Source organism: Triturus cristatus, chromosome 6 (assembly GCF_964204655.1).
Source record: "Triturus cristatus chromosome 6, aTriCri1.1, whole genome shotgun sequence".
In the NCBI taxonomy this organism is placed as follows: Eukaryota; Metazoa; Chordata; class Amphibia; order Caudata; family Salamandridae; genus Triturus; species Triturus cristatus.
Genome location: NC_140589.1, coordinates 725,555,437 through 725,574,577, shown reverse-complemented (window position 1 = coordinate 725,574,577; position 19,141 = coordinate 725,555,437). Strand labels below are relative to the sequence as shown.

The 19,141-nt window shown below is 44.1% G+C and overlaps 1 protein-coding gene across 5 annotated transcripts in view; it reads left to right on the top strand.

The window, feature by feature from the left end:
* The window catches only part of PRDM1 (PR/SET domain 1), a 346,876-nt gene extending 328,081 nt beyond the window's left edge, over positions 1 to 18,795 (top strand). For all 5 annotated transcript variants that reach the window (XM_085611245.1, XM_085611247.1, XM_085611246.1 and 2 more), the window contains 5 exons: positions 2,784 to 2,903; positions 6,656 to 6,908; positions 12,794 to 13,902; positions 14,328 to 14,456; positions 16,252 to 18,795. In XM_085611245.1, the coding sequence (XP_085467371.1) occupies positions 2,784 to 2,903; positions 6,656 to 6,908; positions 12,794 to 13,902; positions 14,328 to 14,456; positions 16,252 to 16,824 (2,184 nt within the window). In that variant the 3' untranslated portion in view covers positions 16,825 to 18,795. The remainder of the gene's footprint in view (positions 1 to 2,783; positions 2,904 to 6,655; positions 6,909 to 12,793; positions 13,903 to 14,327; positions 14,457 to 16,251) is intronic.
* The last annotated feature ends 346 nt before the right edge of the window (positions 18,796 to 19,141 follow it).

Sequence of the window (19,141 nt, the reverse complement as noted above, 5' to 3'; positions counted from 1 at the left end):
GCCAGTACAAACCCGGATGGGGTGATCAGTCATTTCTAGACACTGTGCTACGAAGAGAAGTGAACCTCCCTCCACCACAGGTTTGGTGAGAGCTGCACGCGTGCTAAAGTTCTTGTTTTAAGGCCAGGGGCCTCTTTCTTTAGAGCACAGTTGGATCGCACACGGTGGGGAGAACAGGAGCTGGGGTATGTGGTTGATGTTGGCCCATGATGTGATCTTTGCAGTCTTCCCACACGCCCTTTTCAGGCAAGTGTGAATGAACAGCACACTACAAAGTACATTGCTGGTATTAAAAGACAGTCAGATGTTGCCCAAAGCAAACACACACTGTATATGAAACATTACAAAAGGTGTGATCTTTGCTGCTTAGTAGAAAGTGCGTTTTTTGTGCTTTATATCAGCTGTGCCATCCTCATAGATCTGTTGTTTTGCAGCTCATTCGTGGCTGCAGATCGTTCCCTAAGTATCTTGCTGGGTTTGTCCGATGTTGTTTTACACATGGTCCTCCTGTTCCTCCCAGAGGACTAGAGAGGGGCAGATTTCTCACCACTTCCCCGTTGTAACGTCACAGAAAGTGATGTAGGCTAGCTCAAAGTGTTGATGTTTACTTGCAAGCGCAGAACCTGTTTTTTACCAGAACGTTGCCAGAAAGTAGTGCCAAGGGGAATCCCCTAGGTGGCTTTGGGGTTCCAGAGCTACCACCCATGGTTTTTAACACAAAATCCGATCTACTAACAATGGTAGACAGGGCTTTGTAAAAAAAAAAACAAAAAAAAACTGGGGCCTCGTCAGGTATACCAGACCCGGGATACACTACCGCAGAACAAAATTTCAGTATGCCAAACCAGGCGTTCCTCTCAACAGCGCATGGCATAAGTCAAAGGGTGAACCGCCATGCGCTGTTGAGAGGAAAGCCTGGATTGGTGTCTCGTTGAATTGTTTACTTTAACTTGATACTTGTAAGAAAAAAATGAATAAAGATGCGATTAAACATTGATAAACTGGCTAAAGTTGAGTTAAGACTGTTTCAGCACATTTAAAATTTGTTCTATGCATCCTGGGTCTGGTATCCCTGACAAAGTTCCAGCTTTTTCGACATATAATCTACACGCATGGACGGAGCGTGACACTGGGGGTTGCACACCAAAGCATTCGCCTTTGCGCCTTCAAAGAAATTTACAGAAACTTTGGGTGTAAAACTGGAGTGCATTCTGCCATCTATTGAAGAGAGGGCTGTGTGCCATAAAAGAATGTCTCCTCGAAGTAGATGTGAACAAGCAGAATCTTTTTTATTTTTTCTAACTTTTCACACTTTTCTTTCCTAGCGTTTTCTGATAGTTCACATTGATGACCACAGTAAGGTACCCTCTAAGTTTGATATTACATGTGAGTGACGAGGGATAATCCAATATGCTCTATTGGCATAGTACCATGGTATTGTTCTCAGAATACCCCCTTGACAGAACTATTGTGTCCTTAAGGTAGTTTTCCAAAATATCACCCAATATAATATAAAATCTACAACCAGTGGAACAACATTTTTTGTAAATGATATTTAGGACACAACATTTAAGTCAGATGATACAAGCATACTAGAGTAGGTGTCCTGCAAGAGGTGATACATAAGTCTCCTAACTGGCGTTTTTCATTATGTTTCGGCTACTTTATTGGAAGGATGACGAGGTGCTTCTGTAGGCCTTGATAGAGGACTATAGTGACTGATTGCAGGACTTTATTCTTGACCCCTTTACAGCCAAAAAAAGGATTTACATATCTAGAGCCAAGTAGTGTATTTCTACTTCTCTTCTTATTCTTGAATTTAATTCAAAGGTGTGCTTTGCAGAAAGGAAAACCGCTGTGCAATGTGGTAAGCTCGTTCTTCAGAACAGTGAAAAATGTATTCCGGATTTGTGGTTTCTTGTAAAAATAAATTACCATCAAGGCGGAAATCAATCGCTTGTGTCTGCAAATAATGATTGTCAGTAGAGTCGGGCATTCAGCTTTGTGGGAACACTTTGAGGCGGTCTGTGTGTCGGTAAGCGCAGCAGTGACTGTGCACTTTCTTAGCCACCTTCCAATGAGAGGCTCGGGAACACATCTTCATCACTCACACTTGGTGCGGAGTTTGACAATAGCATTTTTCCCACATTGGATGTATATAAATCAATAAAACAGAACACAGCAACTCACAACAACAAAGATGTGCTGGTAGATGCAGGGATCACACTCCACCCACCCAGCTGCCAAAAGATTTTATCTCTAAACAGTAGTTAGTGGTAGGGTCCTTTTCTTTGGGGCCTACTTCATGGAGAATAAAAATGGCAAGGCGCCTGCAGAGACCCCCATAGGAACAATTCAATGCCCTTACTAATCCGTAAAGCAGGAACCTTTCTGCTTTTTAAACAAAATTGAAGTTTAGTAATATTCAGATCCTGGTTTGAGTATTGCAGTTGGATGTTGATGGGTCAGGCACCTGAGGCCTGTCTTGCTGCCTGGTCTTCCATGTATTTAAACAAACGTTTCCACCATCTGTGTTCCCGGCCAAAGTCTAGTGACTCAGCAGTACTGAATGCAGTCTTTGCTAAAACCTCATTGACCACCGATAGCGAGTCAATAATTAGTGATTGCAAAGTCTGTTTTTGAAAATAACCAGCCCAACAAAACGAAACATGCCATTGATAAGCATGATCAGGCTTCACCTGTGTTTCTCATGTGGTGCCACCTGGACCGCATGCTTCTTCTCACTGTTCTAAATTCTTCACCTTCTTCTGTTTTGCATTCAGGTGGCAGGAGTTGTCAGCAAGGAGTACATTCCAAAAGGCACACGGTTTGGGCCCCTGGTTGGCGAAATCTACAAGCCCGACACCGTTCCCAAGGATGCAAATAGAAAATACTTCTGGCGGGTGAGTTTGATGAGATGGTGGTACATTGATGCCCAAGGTGCACAGAGGCCTAGCGATTTTGCCTAGTCAGATCACTTGTGGTGCCATAGTTCCTTCCTGTTGTAAGAATAAGTTCAAGATGCAAGAAATGAAAGATAGGGTGGGCTGAATGATGTTGGCTTTGTTGATCAATGTTGTATCTTCATATTGGACTTAATGTTCTCATTTTGTGCCAGTCGTTGACTTGGATGTCTGGCGCTTAATGGGTCATTTCACACACAAGTCTGACAAATTAAAACACATTTGGATTGGAAAGCCTTGACCTCTGTCAGCCCCTTTCCGACGACCTGTCCAAGTTGATACCGGACTCTGTAATTAATCCTTGACGTAGTGCGATTTGTGGGCCTCGCGGAGATTTGCTAAATATTCTTTGAGTCATCTCTGACTGTCATGGGACCACCAAAATTCACTATGGACTAACACGACAGCAGAGGTACTATCGATTTTTAAGATTTTGTACCATTCCCACTACCTCAACCCACGACATGGGCAGCATTGGTGTTGGGCACCTTTCTTTTAATGTGTGTGTGGTAAGCCAGAATTCGGGGCCTGGTGGAATTTGGTAAAGATCTTGTACGAGTCCCACCATGTGCAGGTATTCAGCTCAGACTTGAGAGTGGAGCCACTATTCATCTTTTCTCTGCATTTGGATTCGCTGTAAGAGGGGTCATGTATTCTAGTATTAGTGCGGTGTATGTTGAAAAACATTGTTTTCTTATGCTCCTGTTTGTACAGTTCCTGCAGCTGTCAGGAACCTGGTGCTGTGTTGTACACAGCAGAAATCAGTCAACTCACATTTTTAAGTTTGCTATTTTATGCCCAGTGCCATGAGTTTACACTCCATGGGATGAAAATGTGTGCAAGAAGTAAATATTTTATTTTAGTTTGCAGAGGACTTAACAAAGAACAAGTTTTTCTTATATCCCAGAGGGAAGACGCAGTAAAAATCTTTATTAAAGGATTCTGTGATGATGTTGTGCATGTGGAGGCTATTTGGAATTGTATAAAGTCAATTTTAGGAGATTGCAGGATAGGAGGCAAGGTTTTACATCACCAAATGAATTGTGGTGCTTGTCTTAACATTTATTTAACTTTATAACCGGGACCAGAAACAAAACAGCCTTTTGATGTGGTAGACAACACAGCTACCTGGACCCTCACAGAGGCCTTTGCCGCTATAAGCCTTTTGACACTTGCTCCACACTTTTGTTTCCAGCCAATGCATAGTGGTGGGAGGGCAGTACAAGTGAATTGACCAATGTTTACCACCACATGTGCGATCAGCTTGGTAATCAGGGTATGTCACATTGAAACAGACCAATACTCTGCCGGAGTATGGTCCGGGCAATGTTCCACAGTCCTTTGCTGACGGTGCTTACTCACCTGTAGTTAAGCGATGCACCTGCTGAGGGGTGAGTGTCATAACAAGGGCGGCGGCCCATCCACAGGTTGACAACAAACATTGGAAAATCCCACTCCATATTCTCTGACACACACACATCCTGGTTTCACTGTCAAGAAAGGGAACCTGTGTGAGCGGCAACAGGAAAACTTGAAGGGATTGACTTCTCAAGGAAGTGGCGAGCGGACGGCCGGGCACTGGGTGACTTTGTTTCTTGTAAGTCCCTGTGAGTCAGCACATTTTTAGGTTTCCTGATACTGTGTGGAAATGTGGTGCAACAGCAGGGCAGTTTCTTGTGTGCGCAAGCAGCACCGCCACATTTATTATTTTTTATTGGTGAAAGACTTCTGTATAGTGCAGTGCTCCGCGAATGGTTACTGGAAGTCTCGCGCTGACTGCAGAAGGCAGTCTCCTGCAGGAGCCCTTCGTTCCTGGATGTCTGCTCATCGGAGCAAACTCACAAACCTGAAAGCTCCTCTTTGACAGCAGAACCCCCAGCGGCTTTTGTTCCATTTTCTCATAAGAGCCACACCACAACATTTCTCACAGGCTCCTTTGATGAAGCCACATGCGTTTCCCCCATCTCAATTTACAGGAAGTTGCTCTTGAAAGAAAAAGTGATTCTGTAGTTTACTGCCGACCTTAAAGGAACAGGGATCCTATTTCTTGCCACTTGACTCTCTATCCGCTTTGCCACTTGAAGTTTAATGTGACATGAGGATCTAAATCTAGTGAACTGCATGATAACTCAACACATGACAGGAGGGATCATGGCGGAGACCTGAGAGCATTGTATTTATTAAGTTTTTAGCACATTTTCTGACAAAAGAAAATTTCATAATTTGGGTACAAAACAAGCACGAGCTTGAACACCCCACTGAAATGCATCCATGACAACTGGCACATAAAATGTATTTTAAATCTAAAAGATTTACCTTGCGTGTTCTTGTGCGTTCCAATACATTTTTCGATGTCGTGTGTCCGGAGGCAAAAAGCTACACCAAACACTCAACCTCTGGGTGGAGTCAAGCCATTCTTGGTATAATTTAAAGCTTGGAAACAATAGTTCATGCAGAAAGCCCCTCTCTCAAGCCAGGCCAAAAAATGGCTCTCTCTGTAGTGTACAGGGTGGTGGGGCATGGGTTGAGAGGGGGCACATGTACACCACGTGCTGAAGTTGTAGGCCTTTTGTCTTCTGGGGCTCACAAAAAAAATCATTTGGTCCCACAGGGTGAAGCTGCTGCTTATTAAAAGCTGCAAATACCTGTTCAGGGTAAATGTATCAAAGGGAATAGGGGAAATGTATCCAAGGGAATAGGGGAAATGTATCCAAGGGAATGGGGGAGCAAAAGAAGCTAAAAAGGGGAAGCCTACGACTGCACCTTTAAGGGTTTTGAACATCAAATCCGAGGTGTGGTGACTGGCAGAAGAGTATAGGAAAATACTTAGATACTGACGTCCCAGAAGTCTGGCTGCCTGCAGCTAGCGCCGTTTCCCCTCTCCAGCGCTACAATTACCAAAGTGATAAAAGGTGCTTTGCCTTGAAGCCTTTTCACGGGGCTAATTATACACCGAGTTCACTCTCTCCATTTTGTGTTTATTTCTGCCCTATTTGTTGCCTAGACACATTTTCTTTTCCTGCTTTGTCAAAATAGACACGGGGCTGAGGCTGGGCTGAGAGGGAAAGTTATTTCTCTGTCAGGAACATTGGCCGCCTTCCAGGTCGTGGTTTTGTTGTGGCAGGCGAAGTTCACCTTTGCCCTTCCCAGTGTTACCAGAAGCATATGACGTGCCTCTCTACGAGAAAAAGGGTGACTTCAGTTGTGTGAGGTGGGTGGGCCGTCTGCGGAGTGTCAGCCTCTGGGCGCTTTGCGGGGGCGGTAGGAAAGTGCTCAGGCCTTAGAGAAGCAGTAAAATGAGAGATTCACTCTGACGTTGCCACATTAACCGGAGCCTAATTCATTGGTGAGTCAGGGTATCGGTGTGAGCACACAGTCAAAGTGCAAGTCTCTAGAAAAGTATACGCCTACTTCCTATTCACAGTGGAAGAAACGAATTCCCGAGATAGAACATTTGTGGGGGTAAAATATTTCCTTTAGGTTCCTTATGGGTGGCACTAAAAGTTGGAAATGTTATCGTGAGACACCTATTGGCAACAGTGTGCATGCAGCTCCTACATAAATTCTAGTGGGAACTATCGGAAAGCATTCCTCATCAAATGGATGCTGCCCAACTGTGTCCCCATATGTTGAACCACCCTGTGCCTAGTTTTGCTGGTGTTCTGAATACCGTCTCCACTCTTGGCCCATAGATTTACGCCAGCGGCAACTTCCACCATTTCATCGATGGCTTCAATGAAGACAAGAGCAACTGGATGCGCTATGTCAACCCCGCGCACTCCGTGCAGGAGCAGAACCTGGCTGCCTGCCAGAACGGCATGGACATCTACTTCTACACCATCAAGCCCATCCCAGCCAACCAGGAGCTGCTCGTGTGGTACTGCCGGGACTTCGCCGACAGGCTCAACTACCCTTCCTCAGGAGACCTCATGACAGTGAATACCAGTAAGTAGCAAAGAATGCTTACAAGTGCTTTGTGACGATTGAGTTGCATGCCTTATAATTACACGGAGACCTCCCCTTTTTGAGTCACCAGTGATCCGATTTCAAAAAGTAAGTGACAAACGATACAATTTCCTGGCTGTGTCAAGGGGCACTGGGCGTAAACCCAGAGGAATGATCTTCTGACATTCTGAAGCAATATTGGACACACATCCGTCCTGATTGAACATGAGGTGACAGCTTTGTGGTTGGCATAAAAGGCAAAATACTCAGACCACTAAAGAAAGAATACTGCAGAGTTAAAGAGGGTAGGAGGCAGTGTATGTTGTACTGAGGAAAATAACATCATAGTTAACAAAAAAGGCAGCACACCACCACAAAAACACCAACTTTTTATCTAGGTAAAAAAGGCCACCAAAAGGTAAGAGTGTTCCCTGATTAATGATCAGTGCCAAAAGCAGCTGGACCATATGTGTGCTATGAAGGAAGGGACTTTATTTGTATTGACTGGCATGCCGGGTCGTCGCTGGCTGACACCCAACACTAACTTTCATGTTGAACTGTTGGCACCACAAATTGCCTGTGGTCTGATAGGTCTCATGAGGGGTGAAAACTACAAGGGCATTAAAGCAGTTGATGGAAGAAGGCCCCCCCCCCCCCCCCCCGCTGAATCCAGTTTTTAGCTTGTTAGGCTGCATTGTGGTGCAGTTGTTGTTTTCACTGTGCCTGGTGTGTAGTCATTGCACTGGCATCTGGGGCTGCCAGGACTTTTTGCATTCATTGCGGTCACTGAATCGTACCATTTATTGTATTGTAGTGCAATCATTTATATAGCGCTTACTACCCCTGATGAGGCGTCGCAACTCTTTTTTGGCAAGTAGCATGCTACTCCGGAAGCCATAAAGCATTAGTGTTGAGTTAGTATAGTGAAATATGAAAGTAATTTGAGTGGTGGATATTAGTCAGTTATTATGATTGAGAAGGATAGAAAAGGGAAAAAGATTTGCATTTATATAGTGCTTTTTACCCATATTTATACGCGCTTCTTTTTAGATTCTTTCCGATTTTTGTTCCAGTGCTATTTTCACCCTGGTGCACTTTACCCAGAGTGCAAAATGTCATAAAAATTTGAAACCTACTCTGATGCTTTTTCGTCGTTTGTCTTTACCACTAATGTATTTTGCTCTCTCAGTGAACACTTTGTTTTAACACCTTTCACAAAATTAGGCTACATCCAAGATCTTAAGGCATCAAAAAATGTGAACTTTCATTTTTTGAGTTGCTGCTAAAATAAAACATTGTCAGAAATGTGTATTCATTCTTAAATGGTGTGGTTAGAAACTTTGAACAGAATTTGGAGGTCTTTGAGCTTCCATGCCGTAGAATGAGAAGACTTCGCACTGACCACAAAGCGCACATCTTGTCTGTTTTCGGTTAAATATACTGCCTTGGTGGGTTCTGTTTCTTAAGAATGTCCCTCCACTTCCTTTCGTATGGTAAAGGCCGATTTCCCATCTGCTTTACTTGCATTGCCTGCGACGCTTCCTCTCACATTAACTGTTAGCTTTCTGGTCTACGGTTTTGCAGCTTACTTTCTCTTCTGCGGCAAAAAAGAAGCAGGATGCTGGTCACAGCCAGGCTTGTCTATTAAATCCACTTAATATAGCGCCCATTAGATCTGGCTTCTTGGTTTCTAAGCTGAAACTCTTATGGTTCTTTTGCAAGTTCCCCAAAGTTAACCTCTCAGGAGGGTCACAAATGGATCACATACAATCTTACTTTGTCCACATTTGTGCGAGAGCATCTTCAAGGGTTCTGTAGGACATTTGCTCCTTGTTCAGGGTTCTGCAGTGGGTAGCAGGTGTTACCAGAACTGTATCACTGACTCCTTTTCATGTTTTGGCCAGTATGACAGTTGGATCAACAGGGTGCCTGAAATCAATCAGCAATACAAGTTAATGTGGGTTTACGTAAGCCAACGCTGCCGCACATCCCCAAACTCCAAGGTGTTTGATGTACCTCGGACCAAAATTGATCTGCCCCAAAGCACCCTCTTTTAAGGCCTGGATGCACTGTGCAGCTGTCTGGATTACTATTTATTCAATCATTTATCAAGCACGAACTATCATCTACAACTGGGTACCTAGGCACTGACAGTAGAGGAAGACGGTCAATACCACACTAAGACAGAAGAAGGTTAAGACCTAATATTGCTGAGAAGAAAAACTGGAGAAAAAAAATTAACAAAAAAGACGAAATCTGTTTTAGACAAACAGTCCACAAGCAATGAATGTTAATATCCCAAAACTAAAAACTATCCCTAACAAAACAGAATGTTCTTGAGCCCATAACTCCTAATGTGCTACCTCCAGTTCTCCGTTTATGGAATCTAGGTTATCTGAAATATTTTTTTAAATATATCTTAAAGTTCTATTCTGGGTATACTTAAAGTACCAGGCTAGCGGAGATTTTAGAAATCTCCAGAAATTCCCATTGTTTTATCAGCCTTCACACTTCAACAATAAGGCGAACAGTACCTCATACTAATTATTGTGCCCGTTTCTGATAAAGATTAGGGCTTCACCCCTGGGCTAGTTGTGTCAAACTTACAGGCCTTGACCTGTTCGGCAAACAAATGAGGCACAGACGGTTGTCGTTTGGGACAGAAACGAAGGCCTGGCTGCTTTCGCTTTGAGTGACAGTGGGTCAGTTTTGCCCACTTCAGACCGAGAGAGCCCAACCTTATCCCAGAGCTGAAGACTGAAAAAGTGAATCAGCAGAAATAACGCTTTCGTTCCTCACACTGTTGTGAAATGACTGTACCCGCCCACAGCCACATTCATCATGAGCAAAAAACATCTTTTATCTCCTGTAGCACCGGCAAATCTGTCAGACATGCAGCTATCCGACCCCAGCCCGACATAAAGTGCTAGAGGCAGTTAAGGGCGCTAAGCAGTGCCGCATGGCGCATTATTGGTGCAAATATAGGCAGAGGCGCTATTAAACGCAGTTATAGTGCAGTACATTTGGCTGGGCAGGATAAAGTTCGATCATCATCCAAAGTACAAGGCACGTGGTAAATGGCCCCTGCTGTAAATTTCAAGTAAAGTGTCAGATATGCAGCTCACAGGCTTAAAAACGTGTGTATGTGTAAATGAAGCATTCGGTGCAATGGGCCCTAATGCAAGCAATGAAAATGAGCCTGCCGTGCCTCTGGGCTCAGGTGCCACTGAACCTGCTGCACTATTAATAGCCATGCTCCTGGGAGCATTCTTGCCAGAAATGCTGTACAAGGCAGCCCACCAGTTAGGTAGCAGTAATGTTTACATCAGGAGTGGACAATCCAATGACACAGCATTACATATAATTTATATTACACGCATTTATTTTGCATTACATTACAGATTTACATTTTCAGGCACATGGAGAAAATGTGTGCTCAGGATCACACAGATGGTTGCGGAGCCTGGACTGGATTCCAGGTTTTTAGCAGGTCACATCTCTCATAGGGTCGGCTGTTGTTACAGAGTGCCCGTCTGCAGGAAGGCTCCAATTCGTACCAGATACACACTAGAGCTGTCTGGGGTTGGGGAGCCGCTCTGAGGACTAACGCCTGGCCACACCTTTGTTATCGGGTTTCGACTGACCTGGCTCAGCACGCATGTGGTGTCTGCAACAAGAGTTGACGGCGAACCGTGAATCCGCACGGATTTAGCAAATCCTGCATAAAGGATTTGAGGTCGAAACGATGAGCTGGCCAACCGATCTATTTTGTTGTAAAATAAAGCATTGCTTGTCTATGAGTGACCACGAGCAAGCTGTGTTGACCAGAACCAAAAGTAGCCCTAGCAAAAAGGCTCAAAGCAGCGCCTCCTTTCATCACCTGACGTAATTTTCGTTTCTAACCTTCCCTTCGCTCTTCTCTCTTTTGCCTCTCTGATCGCTTTCTTTAAGTTTCTACCCTCCCACTCTCTTGAAGTCTCCCCATACCTGCTGCTGTTAACCTCGGGGAGCTAAGGGAAGTGAGAGTGACTACCTGCTTCAAACCCATCCCCCAAGAGCTCCTGCCCACCGGGGGAATAATCGGTGGGGGAAAAGGCCTGTCTGAGGCCTGGTGTTGACAAACCAGGAAAGGATCAGATACAAACCCGGGCGATCACTTCCGTAAGATGATGTAAAACGGAAGTCTGAAAGCGACACCAAAGGTGGTACTAAATTTAAGGTGAAAAAACCGAAACGAATAAACTGTCTACACACGAGGAAGAAGAGAGTGCTCCAAATACAAGTCACACTTTTTTTCTTGGACCTCTGAGAATCCTTCCTGTGTTCCTCAGAATATTATGCTGCAGTAAACAAGCCACCGAGTGTGAGTTTTCACCCTGAAAACCAACTGACAGCCAACTTTAGGATTATAGTTACAAAAAAGACACCTACGCCACATTTTATCATGTGAGATAATGTGCACCTTTTGATCTTGCATATGCCAAAAACATTCAGCAAGGCTTGTTACCGACGGCTGAGGCACGAGTGTTGTCTAAACGCTTCGAGGAGAGTTTGGCCACAACCAGGACATGTGACTACTGCAGTGAAGAGGTGAAGCAGCCATCATAACCTAGTTTGACTGGTCAACCTAGCCTGATGCCAGCTGCCCTTTTCTTTCTCTTTTTTTGTTCTTTTCCTTCCCTACACCCTTTAAACCCCAGAACGCATCTTTGTGTGCTGCTGGAAAGTTCATGAATGTCTCTTTCAACTTCCTGCTGAAAGCCCCCACTGAAAGACGGATCTGCCTGATAAGGTGATATTTATTTTATCTAGCCGTGTCAGACTGCCCATTTCCTTGCCCCTCCCCTGCCAGGCCTCTCAATCAGTGTCCCTGATCAGCACCTTCCTGACAGTGTGCCTTTCCAGTGTTTATTCAAGGCTGCTGTCCAGGGAGCTGCTGGTGATAAGGCATAGGTAGGGCTAACCCCCCAATGCCAGGATTTTGGGCTGGCCCCATGGGTGTCTTGCAAGACTCTGACCCCAATTAGGGTGGACATTCAATTTACTGTCCTTGCACAGAGTGGCGCTCCCACACCAGCACTTTTGATTTTCTGCACCATGCTGCTGGGGGGGCGCAATGTTGTATTTCAGGCTTGTATAGTTATGGGCATGGCAACAGCACTCAAGTTCTTGATCATGCTACCAGTTGGGTTACAGGCCTATTGGCCCACATTTACTATACATTGCGTGGGTGCTCACACGCCCTACGTACCCAGGCCTTTAAAATGAAATCTGGGGCACAATGTTTCCCAGTGGTTATTTGAATGAGCTAATACAACTGGCAACGATCAACTAATATTTTTATTTTTGGTTGGGTTATTTGTATGGTTTTCTACTTTTACAACAGCAATGCGACACGGCCAGCTTTATGATATTCTCACCTTATTTGAAGGTTTAAATCATATGCAGTGTTTTCAACTAGCCATTTCAGTGAACAAGTGTCAGTTTAAAGTATGGAATGCCATGGGTCTTTATATAGCGCTTACTACCACTGAGGAGGCGTTGAAGTGCTTTGCAGACCGGTACCACGCTACGCTGTGGAGTCCAAGTGTCGGTGATTAGTTTGTGCAGCGTGATTACAGTTTGTCAAGCGGTTTATCATGAGGCCGCCGTGCAGTTTCGCAGCTTTATCCCACTGTATTATGCAATTCCTTATGTAAGCTGATTATATATTGTTGTCATGTGCTTGAGTAATGGATGTTGCAGTTGACCTCAGCCTGCGCGTGGTGTCTGCAGTTGTCATGCAGTTTGCTACCTAGGGGTCCTATCATCAAGTGTCTTGTGCCTGTCACTAAGTCTGCTCAGTGGTTAAAGTATAATCATTGCTGCCATTTGTTTCATTTCAGAACAGACCAGCATTAATCCAAAGCAACAGAACTCCGAGAAGGACCTGCTTCACCAAAAAAGCGCCCCGAAAAAAGAGCATAGCATGAAGGAGATCCTCAAAACTTCCGTTAGCCAATCCAAAGGCAAGGATTTGTTCCTGAACAACATTTCACCAATCACTCCGGAGAAAGACTTGGGTGGTTTGCGCAAAAACTGTAGCCCAGAGAGGCAGTTCTTCCCACGGGTCGTCTACCCCATCCGGCCACACATCCCAGAAGACTATTTAAAGGCGTCTGTCGCCTATGGGATGGAGAGGCCGAGCTATCTCATGCATTCGCCGATACCGTCCTCTACGACGCCCAGTCCTTCCGCCAGGAGCAGCCCAGACCAAAGTTACAAAAGTTCAAGCCCACACAGCAGCCCCGGAGCCACTGTTTCCCCTCTTATGACTACTTTACAGGAGCAGAGGGAATCCTACCCTTACCTAAATGGACCATGCAGCACAGAAGGCTTGGGATCTTACCCTGGGTATGCCCCCCACAGCAGCCACCTCTCTTCTGCCTTCCTCTCTTCCTACAGCCACCATTACCCAAAGTTCTTGCTACCTCCATTTAACATGGGCTGCACCAGCTTGAGCGCACTGAACAATATTAACGGCATCAACAATTTCAGCCTTTTCCCTAAAATGTACCCGCTTTACAACAACTTGCTCAGTGGCGGTAGCCTTTCGCATCATATGCTCAACCAGGCGGCCCTTCCACCCTCGCTGCCCCACGAAGGAGGCCGTCGCTTGTTGCAGCCCGAACAACCTCGGGACTTTCTCATTCCAGCACCCAACAGTGCCTTCTCCATCACTGGGGCTGCTGCCAGCATGAAAGACAAGCCCAGCAGCCCCACCAGTGGTTCCCCTACTGCTGGCACTGCAGCCACTTCAGAACACTTAATGCATCCCAAAGCTACCTCAGCAGCACTGGCTGCCAGCAGCGAAGAAGCCATGAATCTTATTAAAAACAAAAGGAACATGACGGGTTACAAAACTCTTCCGTATCCACTGAAGAAGCAGAACGGGAAGATAAAATATGAGTGCAACATTTGCTCGAAGACCTTTGGGCAGCTGTCGAACTTGAAGGTAAGCTTAACCTCATCTTATGTTGACCTGCAAGCAGAGCAGCCATGTTTTTCTGGCAGCCATGATTACATTAGTTCATGTTCTATTGCTTTCACTACTACTGCACACAAAATTGGGGTTGGGTGGGGTAAGACTCTTCATTTCCTTCACTCTTGCATCAGCCCCAGAACAGCAGAGCTGGGCTCTTAGAGGCAAAATCACCCACTGAGTCCCGCTTTGCAGGTAACTCTTGTAGGAAGATAATTGTGAATTCATTAAGCTGTTTGCACTACTGTGCACGTACCTAGAGTTGCAAATTTTTTAATACGAGTGCTAACAATAGTCTGTAAGCAGTCAGTATTTAAATAAAAGTGCACGTCTTATTACAAGGTGTAAGATGTCCTCATTGTATTTGAACCTGCAGTAGCCATGTTGTTTTTTTCCAGGTGCACCTGCGAGTACACAGCGGCGAGAGACCATTCAAGTGTCAGACCTGCAACAAGGGGTTCACACAGCTGGCACACCTGCAGAAGCACTACCTTGTACATACAGGCGAAAAGCCCCACGAGTGCCAGGTGCGTAGTGTACGATGTGCGCAGGCCTATCTTTTCACGAAAGGCTCTGTTAGAATTCAGTTTGTGTATTGGGTGTTATTTTCAGGTGTTTCATTTGTTTTTCAGTGCTAAAAGTATAAAACTTGATGGCAAAGAAGTACACCAGACCCATCCAGTCAGCCACACATCTCTACCTACCTTTTGTGACAAATAATCCTCCTTGGTTTGCCACGGTGGTTGCTCACCTTGATCTGTCCCCATTATATTTGTTTATTCCCTTACCAAGTTTAGACTGCAGGGTTCTTGCTAGTAGGAATTCCATGCATTAACTACATGGATCCATTGAAATTATGAAAGAACATACTCCCCTACGTCCCATTGCCCCGTGAAAGAATTGCATCTTTTGTGTTTACCTCCCATGCATCTGGATTATCTCCCTCACATCCTAAGCATACATCTTTTCCGCAGCATCCATGTCTAAATTGCTTCTTCCCACTCAGGGATCCTCCAGTCTCTACAACTCTCTCACTCCTTGTGGGGCGTTTTGTGCCGACCATTCACATCTGGGTAGACTGCCCGCCATACGTTAACCAGTCTGAAGAACTGGACCAAACGATGACCGTCTACTAGGCCAGTGACTTGTATAGTAGTGGTGTGTTTGCCTTTCATGCTGATAGGTATCTCTAATGTTCACCACTCTGAAATTCCCCTGGATCTCCCCCCTTTGTGTCCATAACTCCTGTTTTCACTCATGAAGTCCTAAGATGCGGATACCCTTCTTCTGCTGGGTGGCCACCAGTATTAGTACGGGCCTTCTTGCAGGACACCCAGTAGTTTTCCATGAGCAAAATCAATGCATCTGCAGGAATGGACAGCCCATTACTATCCTTATTTACTATGGTTTGTAGGAGTACTTGCACAAGGCAACGCAAATTATCCCTCCACACCCAGCCTTTAAAATAGTTTTTAAATTGACACTATCTTTTGTGTTGTGTTGCATTGAGCAAACATCCACACATAACTCAAGTTCGCTAGGCTTTTTACTATTTTCACTTGTAACTTATAAATGTCATTTAAAAAAAAAAAACGATAGTTGTAGTTCACAGAACCCATAACTACTGGGAAGTACAACCTGTACTGCACATTTGGTGATTGGGTTGTTTCTACAATGCTTAATGATGGATACATGTCTCATCGACCTCTTATGTCCCTGGCCTGCTTATGTCATATATGTGCACATTTTACACTCAGTCAGATCAGTGTTGAAGAATTCTAAGACCTTTTATATTTTTATCCTATCTCAAGTAGTGCTGCAGTCATAAATATGACGTTTATTCAGCTACCTGGCAAATACCAGTTGTCACATTTTGCACTACCTTCGGTTGCTATAGAACATTTTTTTTATAAATGTTGCTTTTTTTCCCCCTTATAATGCTTTGTAATGACTGCATTGCATGCAATTGCCTTTCCTGAATTTATTGAATATTTCTAACTAGTAGAAAATCTATTTTAACTAAGTTTTCTGCATTTTTACTACTTCCTTAAAATTAGTTTTCAAAGCAAGACCATTCCTAGCACATCACCCTGGATTTTATAAGTGATATTTTCAGAATGATTAGTCTACAATATTGTCACGATTAATTTACTCTTCCCATGAATGTTAGTTCTTCACCTGACACCACTATAAAACGAGGCTCTATAGCGGACCTCCTTCTGACGTCTTTGTGCATTAATCCGGTAGAGATCCCTTTGGGGTAAAATGAACAGTCTTGTTTTGTTTTCTCTCCCTAATCTCTTTCTTTACTGTTTTCCATAGGTGTGCCACAAACGTTTCAGCAGCACTAGCAACCTGAAGACCCATCTCCGCCTGCACTCCGGAGAGAAGCCTTACAAGTGCAAGCTTTGCCCCGCGAAATTCACCCAGTTTGTGCACCTCAAGCTGCACAAGCGCCTCCACACCCGGGAGCGCCCCCACAAGTGCGTCCACTGTCACAAGAGCTTCATCCACCTCTGCAGCCTGAAGGTCCACCTGAAGGGCAACTGCCCCGTCGCCCCCACGCCGAGCCTGTCCCTGGAGGACCTGACCCGCATCAACGAGGAGATCGAGAAGTTTGACATAAGCGACAGCGCAGACAGGCTGGACGACGTGGACGACAATATCGATATGTCGGCCGTTGTGGAGAAAGAGATCTTGACTGTTCTGAGGAGGGAGATGGAAGGGGCCAGCTTAAAACTGTCCCTGCAAAGGAACATGGGGAGTGGGCTTCTCTCGGGCTGCAATTACTTTGAACCTTCAGAGACCTCGGTCATCAAGATGTCTCACAGTCACTCACTACCTCTGTTACCATTAAAGGTCAAGCAGGAAAGCGTGGAAGCAATGGACTCCTAGGACCCAAAGACGTTCAAAGCATCATGTTCTATTTATAAGACTCGGGAAGGCTGGGCGCCTGTAGCATTTACGCTTGTACATAGTTGCTATGCTGCAAGGCTGTTCCGGCTTAGAGTAGGAATCCCCTACCCGCCCAACTCTCTCCAAATCAAAGAAGGAGCTGATTGCGTTCTCAGGGCAAAACACAAGAGGCATGGACTATTTATTGCCTACCCACTTATTAATATTATTACATGACAATCATATAGCCGTAATTATTTTTTCAATGATAGTACTTCATAATTTATTATGCAATTCACCATTATAAAAGCAATAATCAGAAAATAATGTTTACAATGATGGGAAAGTTCATTGTAATTTGCATATAGATGTATATATATATATATATATTTTCTTGTGGCCATTCTTTGTAGAAATATGTGCACATCTGTTTAAGTTAAACAAACAAGAACCTAAGATCCAGAAAGAAAATACGTTACCAAGGAAACAGTCTACATACCAATGAGCGAAGTTTTGTATTGCCAAAGGTGGACATTTTAGTATCATAGGATCATTTAATTACAAACGATCTGTACTTTTTAGGGGGTAGGCGAGGGTGGATGATCTATTGATGATCTGGTAGAAACAGGAAACTAATACTCACCTGTTTATCTACATATTAACTGCCAGGTAGTCGGTACCGAGCTGGGTTGAGCGGCTTCTAGGAAAAAAGAGTCTCCTAGTCAGAAAACGTTTTTCAGGCTGCTGACTGCAGCTCTGACCCATCAATGGACCGAATATGTGAACTTGCGTCTTCGATAAACCACTTAATCCCAACAAGTCCCATCTTCCCTTCCTCTTATGATCCAAAGAAAAGTTTTAGGGTTTGTATTTCCTACCTGGATCTTTGCCAGAGTGTTGGGTTTCCTCAGAGAAACGGGTAGTGTGCTCTCCTAGTCCACTGGTGGGCACAGGTAGCAGATCTTGCGTCACTGGCGCATCCTTCCCCTAGTTGTTTATAATTTTGTTAAGCGTATTTTTTTTTTCCTGTGAGGCTCATTATTTTTCAGTATTTGTGTTTGTTCATGTTTGTGGTGGATTTAATTGAAAACAAGAAAAGGGGCATTGCAAAAGTTGTTCGACAACAATTTACCTCATTACGTGTGTCCAAGTGGTGCAGGAAAATTCAACTCTGTTTCAAGCAAGACTTTGCTACTGCAGAGACAAAAAACCAAATGTGCGCAGAAAAGGCATAAAAGCACACTTATATTTTATGTCGCTAAGCCCAAAGAAGTCCTGCAGGCATGCAGTGTGCAAAAAAAGACATTCGCAGATGCGTGCGTCTGTGTGCACGGATGGCGGATCTGGACAGCGCACCAACTCGCGAATTCTCAGGACGTTCGGGTGTCTTGAGAAAATGTTGCACACTCCAATGCCTTTTTACCAAAATAAACTGAAATATACAGGAAAAGTTTCCAAAAATACAGCTCTTAAAGGACAACTGTTCAATGCACATTGATTTTATTTTCATGAAATTAATGGCGTGGCTGGCTTTTTATTGTAGCAGTGTTTTACACATTAGTACTTAAGTGTAGAAGAAACCAAAGTTCCACTACTCTTGGCACTGGACACACGCTTCTCTTCGTTTTGCCTGTAAAGCTTTCCTGTGTCTGATACATTTGTTTTTTCTTTGTGTTTTTTACAAAGATTTATAAGCATCAGCTTTATGACTTGTTACTTCTCTTTGATGTTCCCCCCCCCCCCCCCCCCCCCAAGGGTTCTTTTCTATGTGAATGTAGCAGAAAAACATCACCAGTGGTTTTAGTTCTTTGTCTTTTTTTGTTTTAAGAGAAAAAGAATCCCCTGACCAAAGTTAACAGGCTTTTACTTTGCTAGAACAACAAACTATTTTATGTTTACATACTGGTTTACATTGTTATTTATGTGCGAAATGTCAAAAATGTAAATTAAATATAAATGTTCATTGCTTTACTCATGTCTCATGTCTACTAATTATAAAGTTGACTCACAACACACCATGACCGTTGAAAGGGTAAAGAACATATTTCAAAAGAAACACAAATACACATTACTGCTATGAACCTTAACACATAAACTTTTACGCATGTGCAAATATGCATACTATGTATTTATGCATGTGTAAATGCTTAGTAATAATGAATTCACGCTTTTTCTTTTCTGCATAGACATCTTTTTTCACCATGGAGAACATCTTTTTACTAAACCCCCGCCGATCTGTTGGTGTGCTCTACCTATTTCTGTCCTGGATAGGGATTTACTTCTAATTCGTTGACTGTAATCATGTGGGGAATGTGCT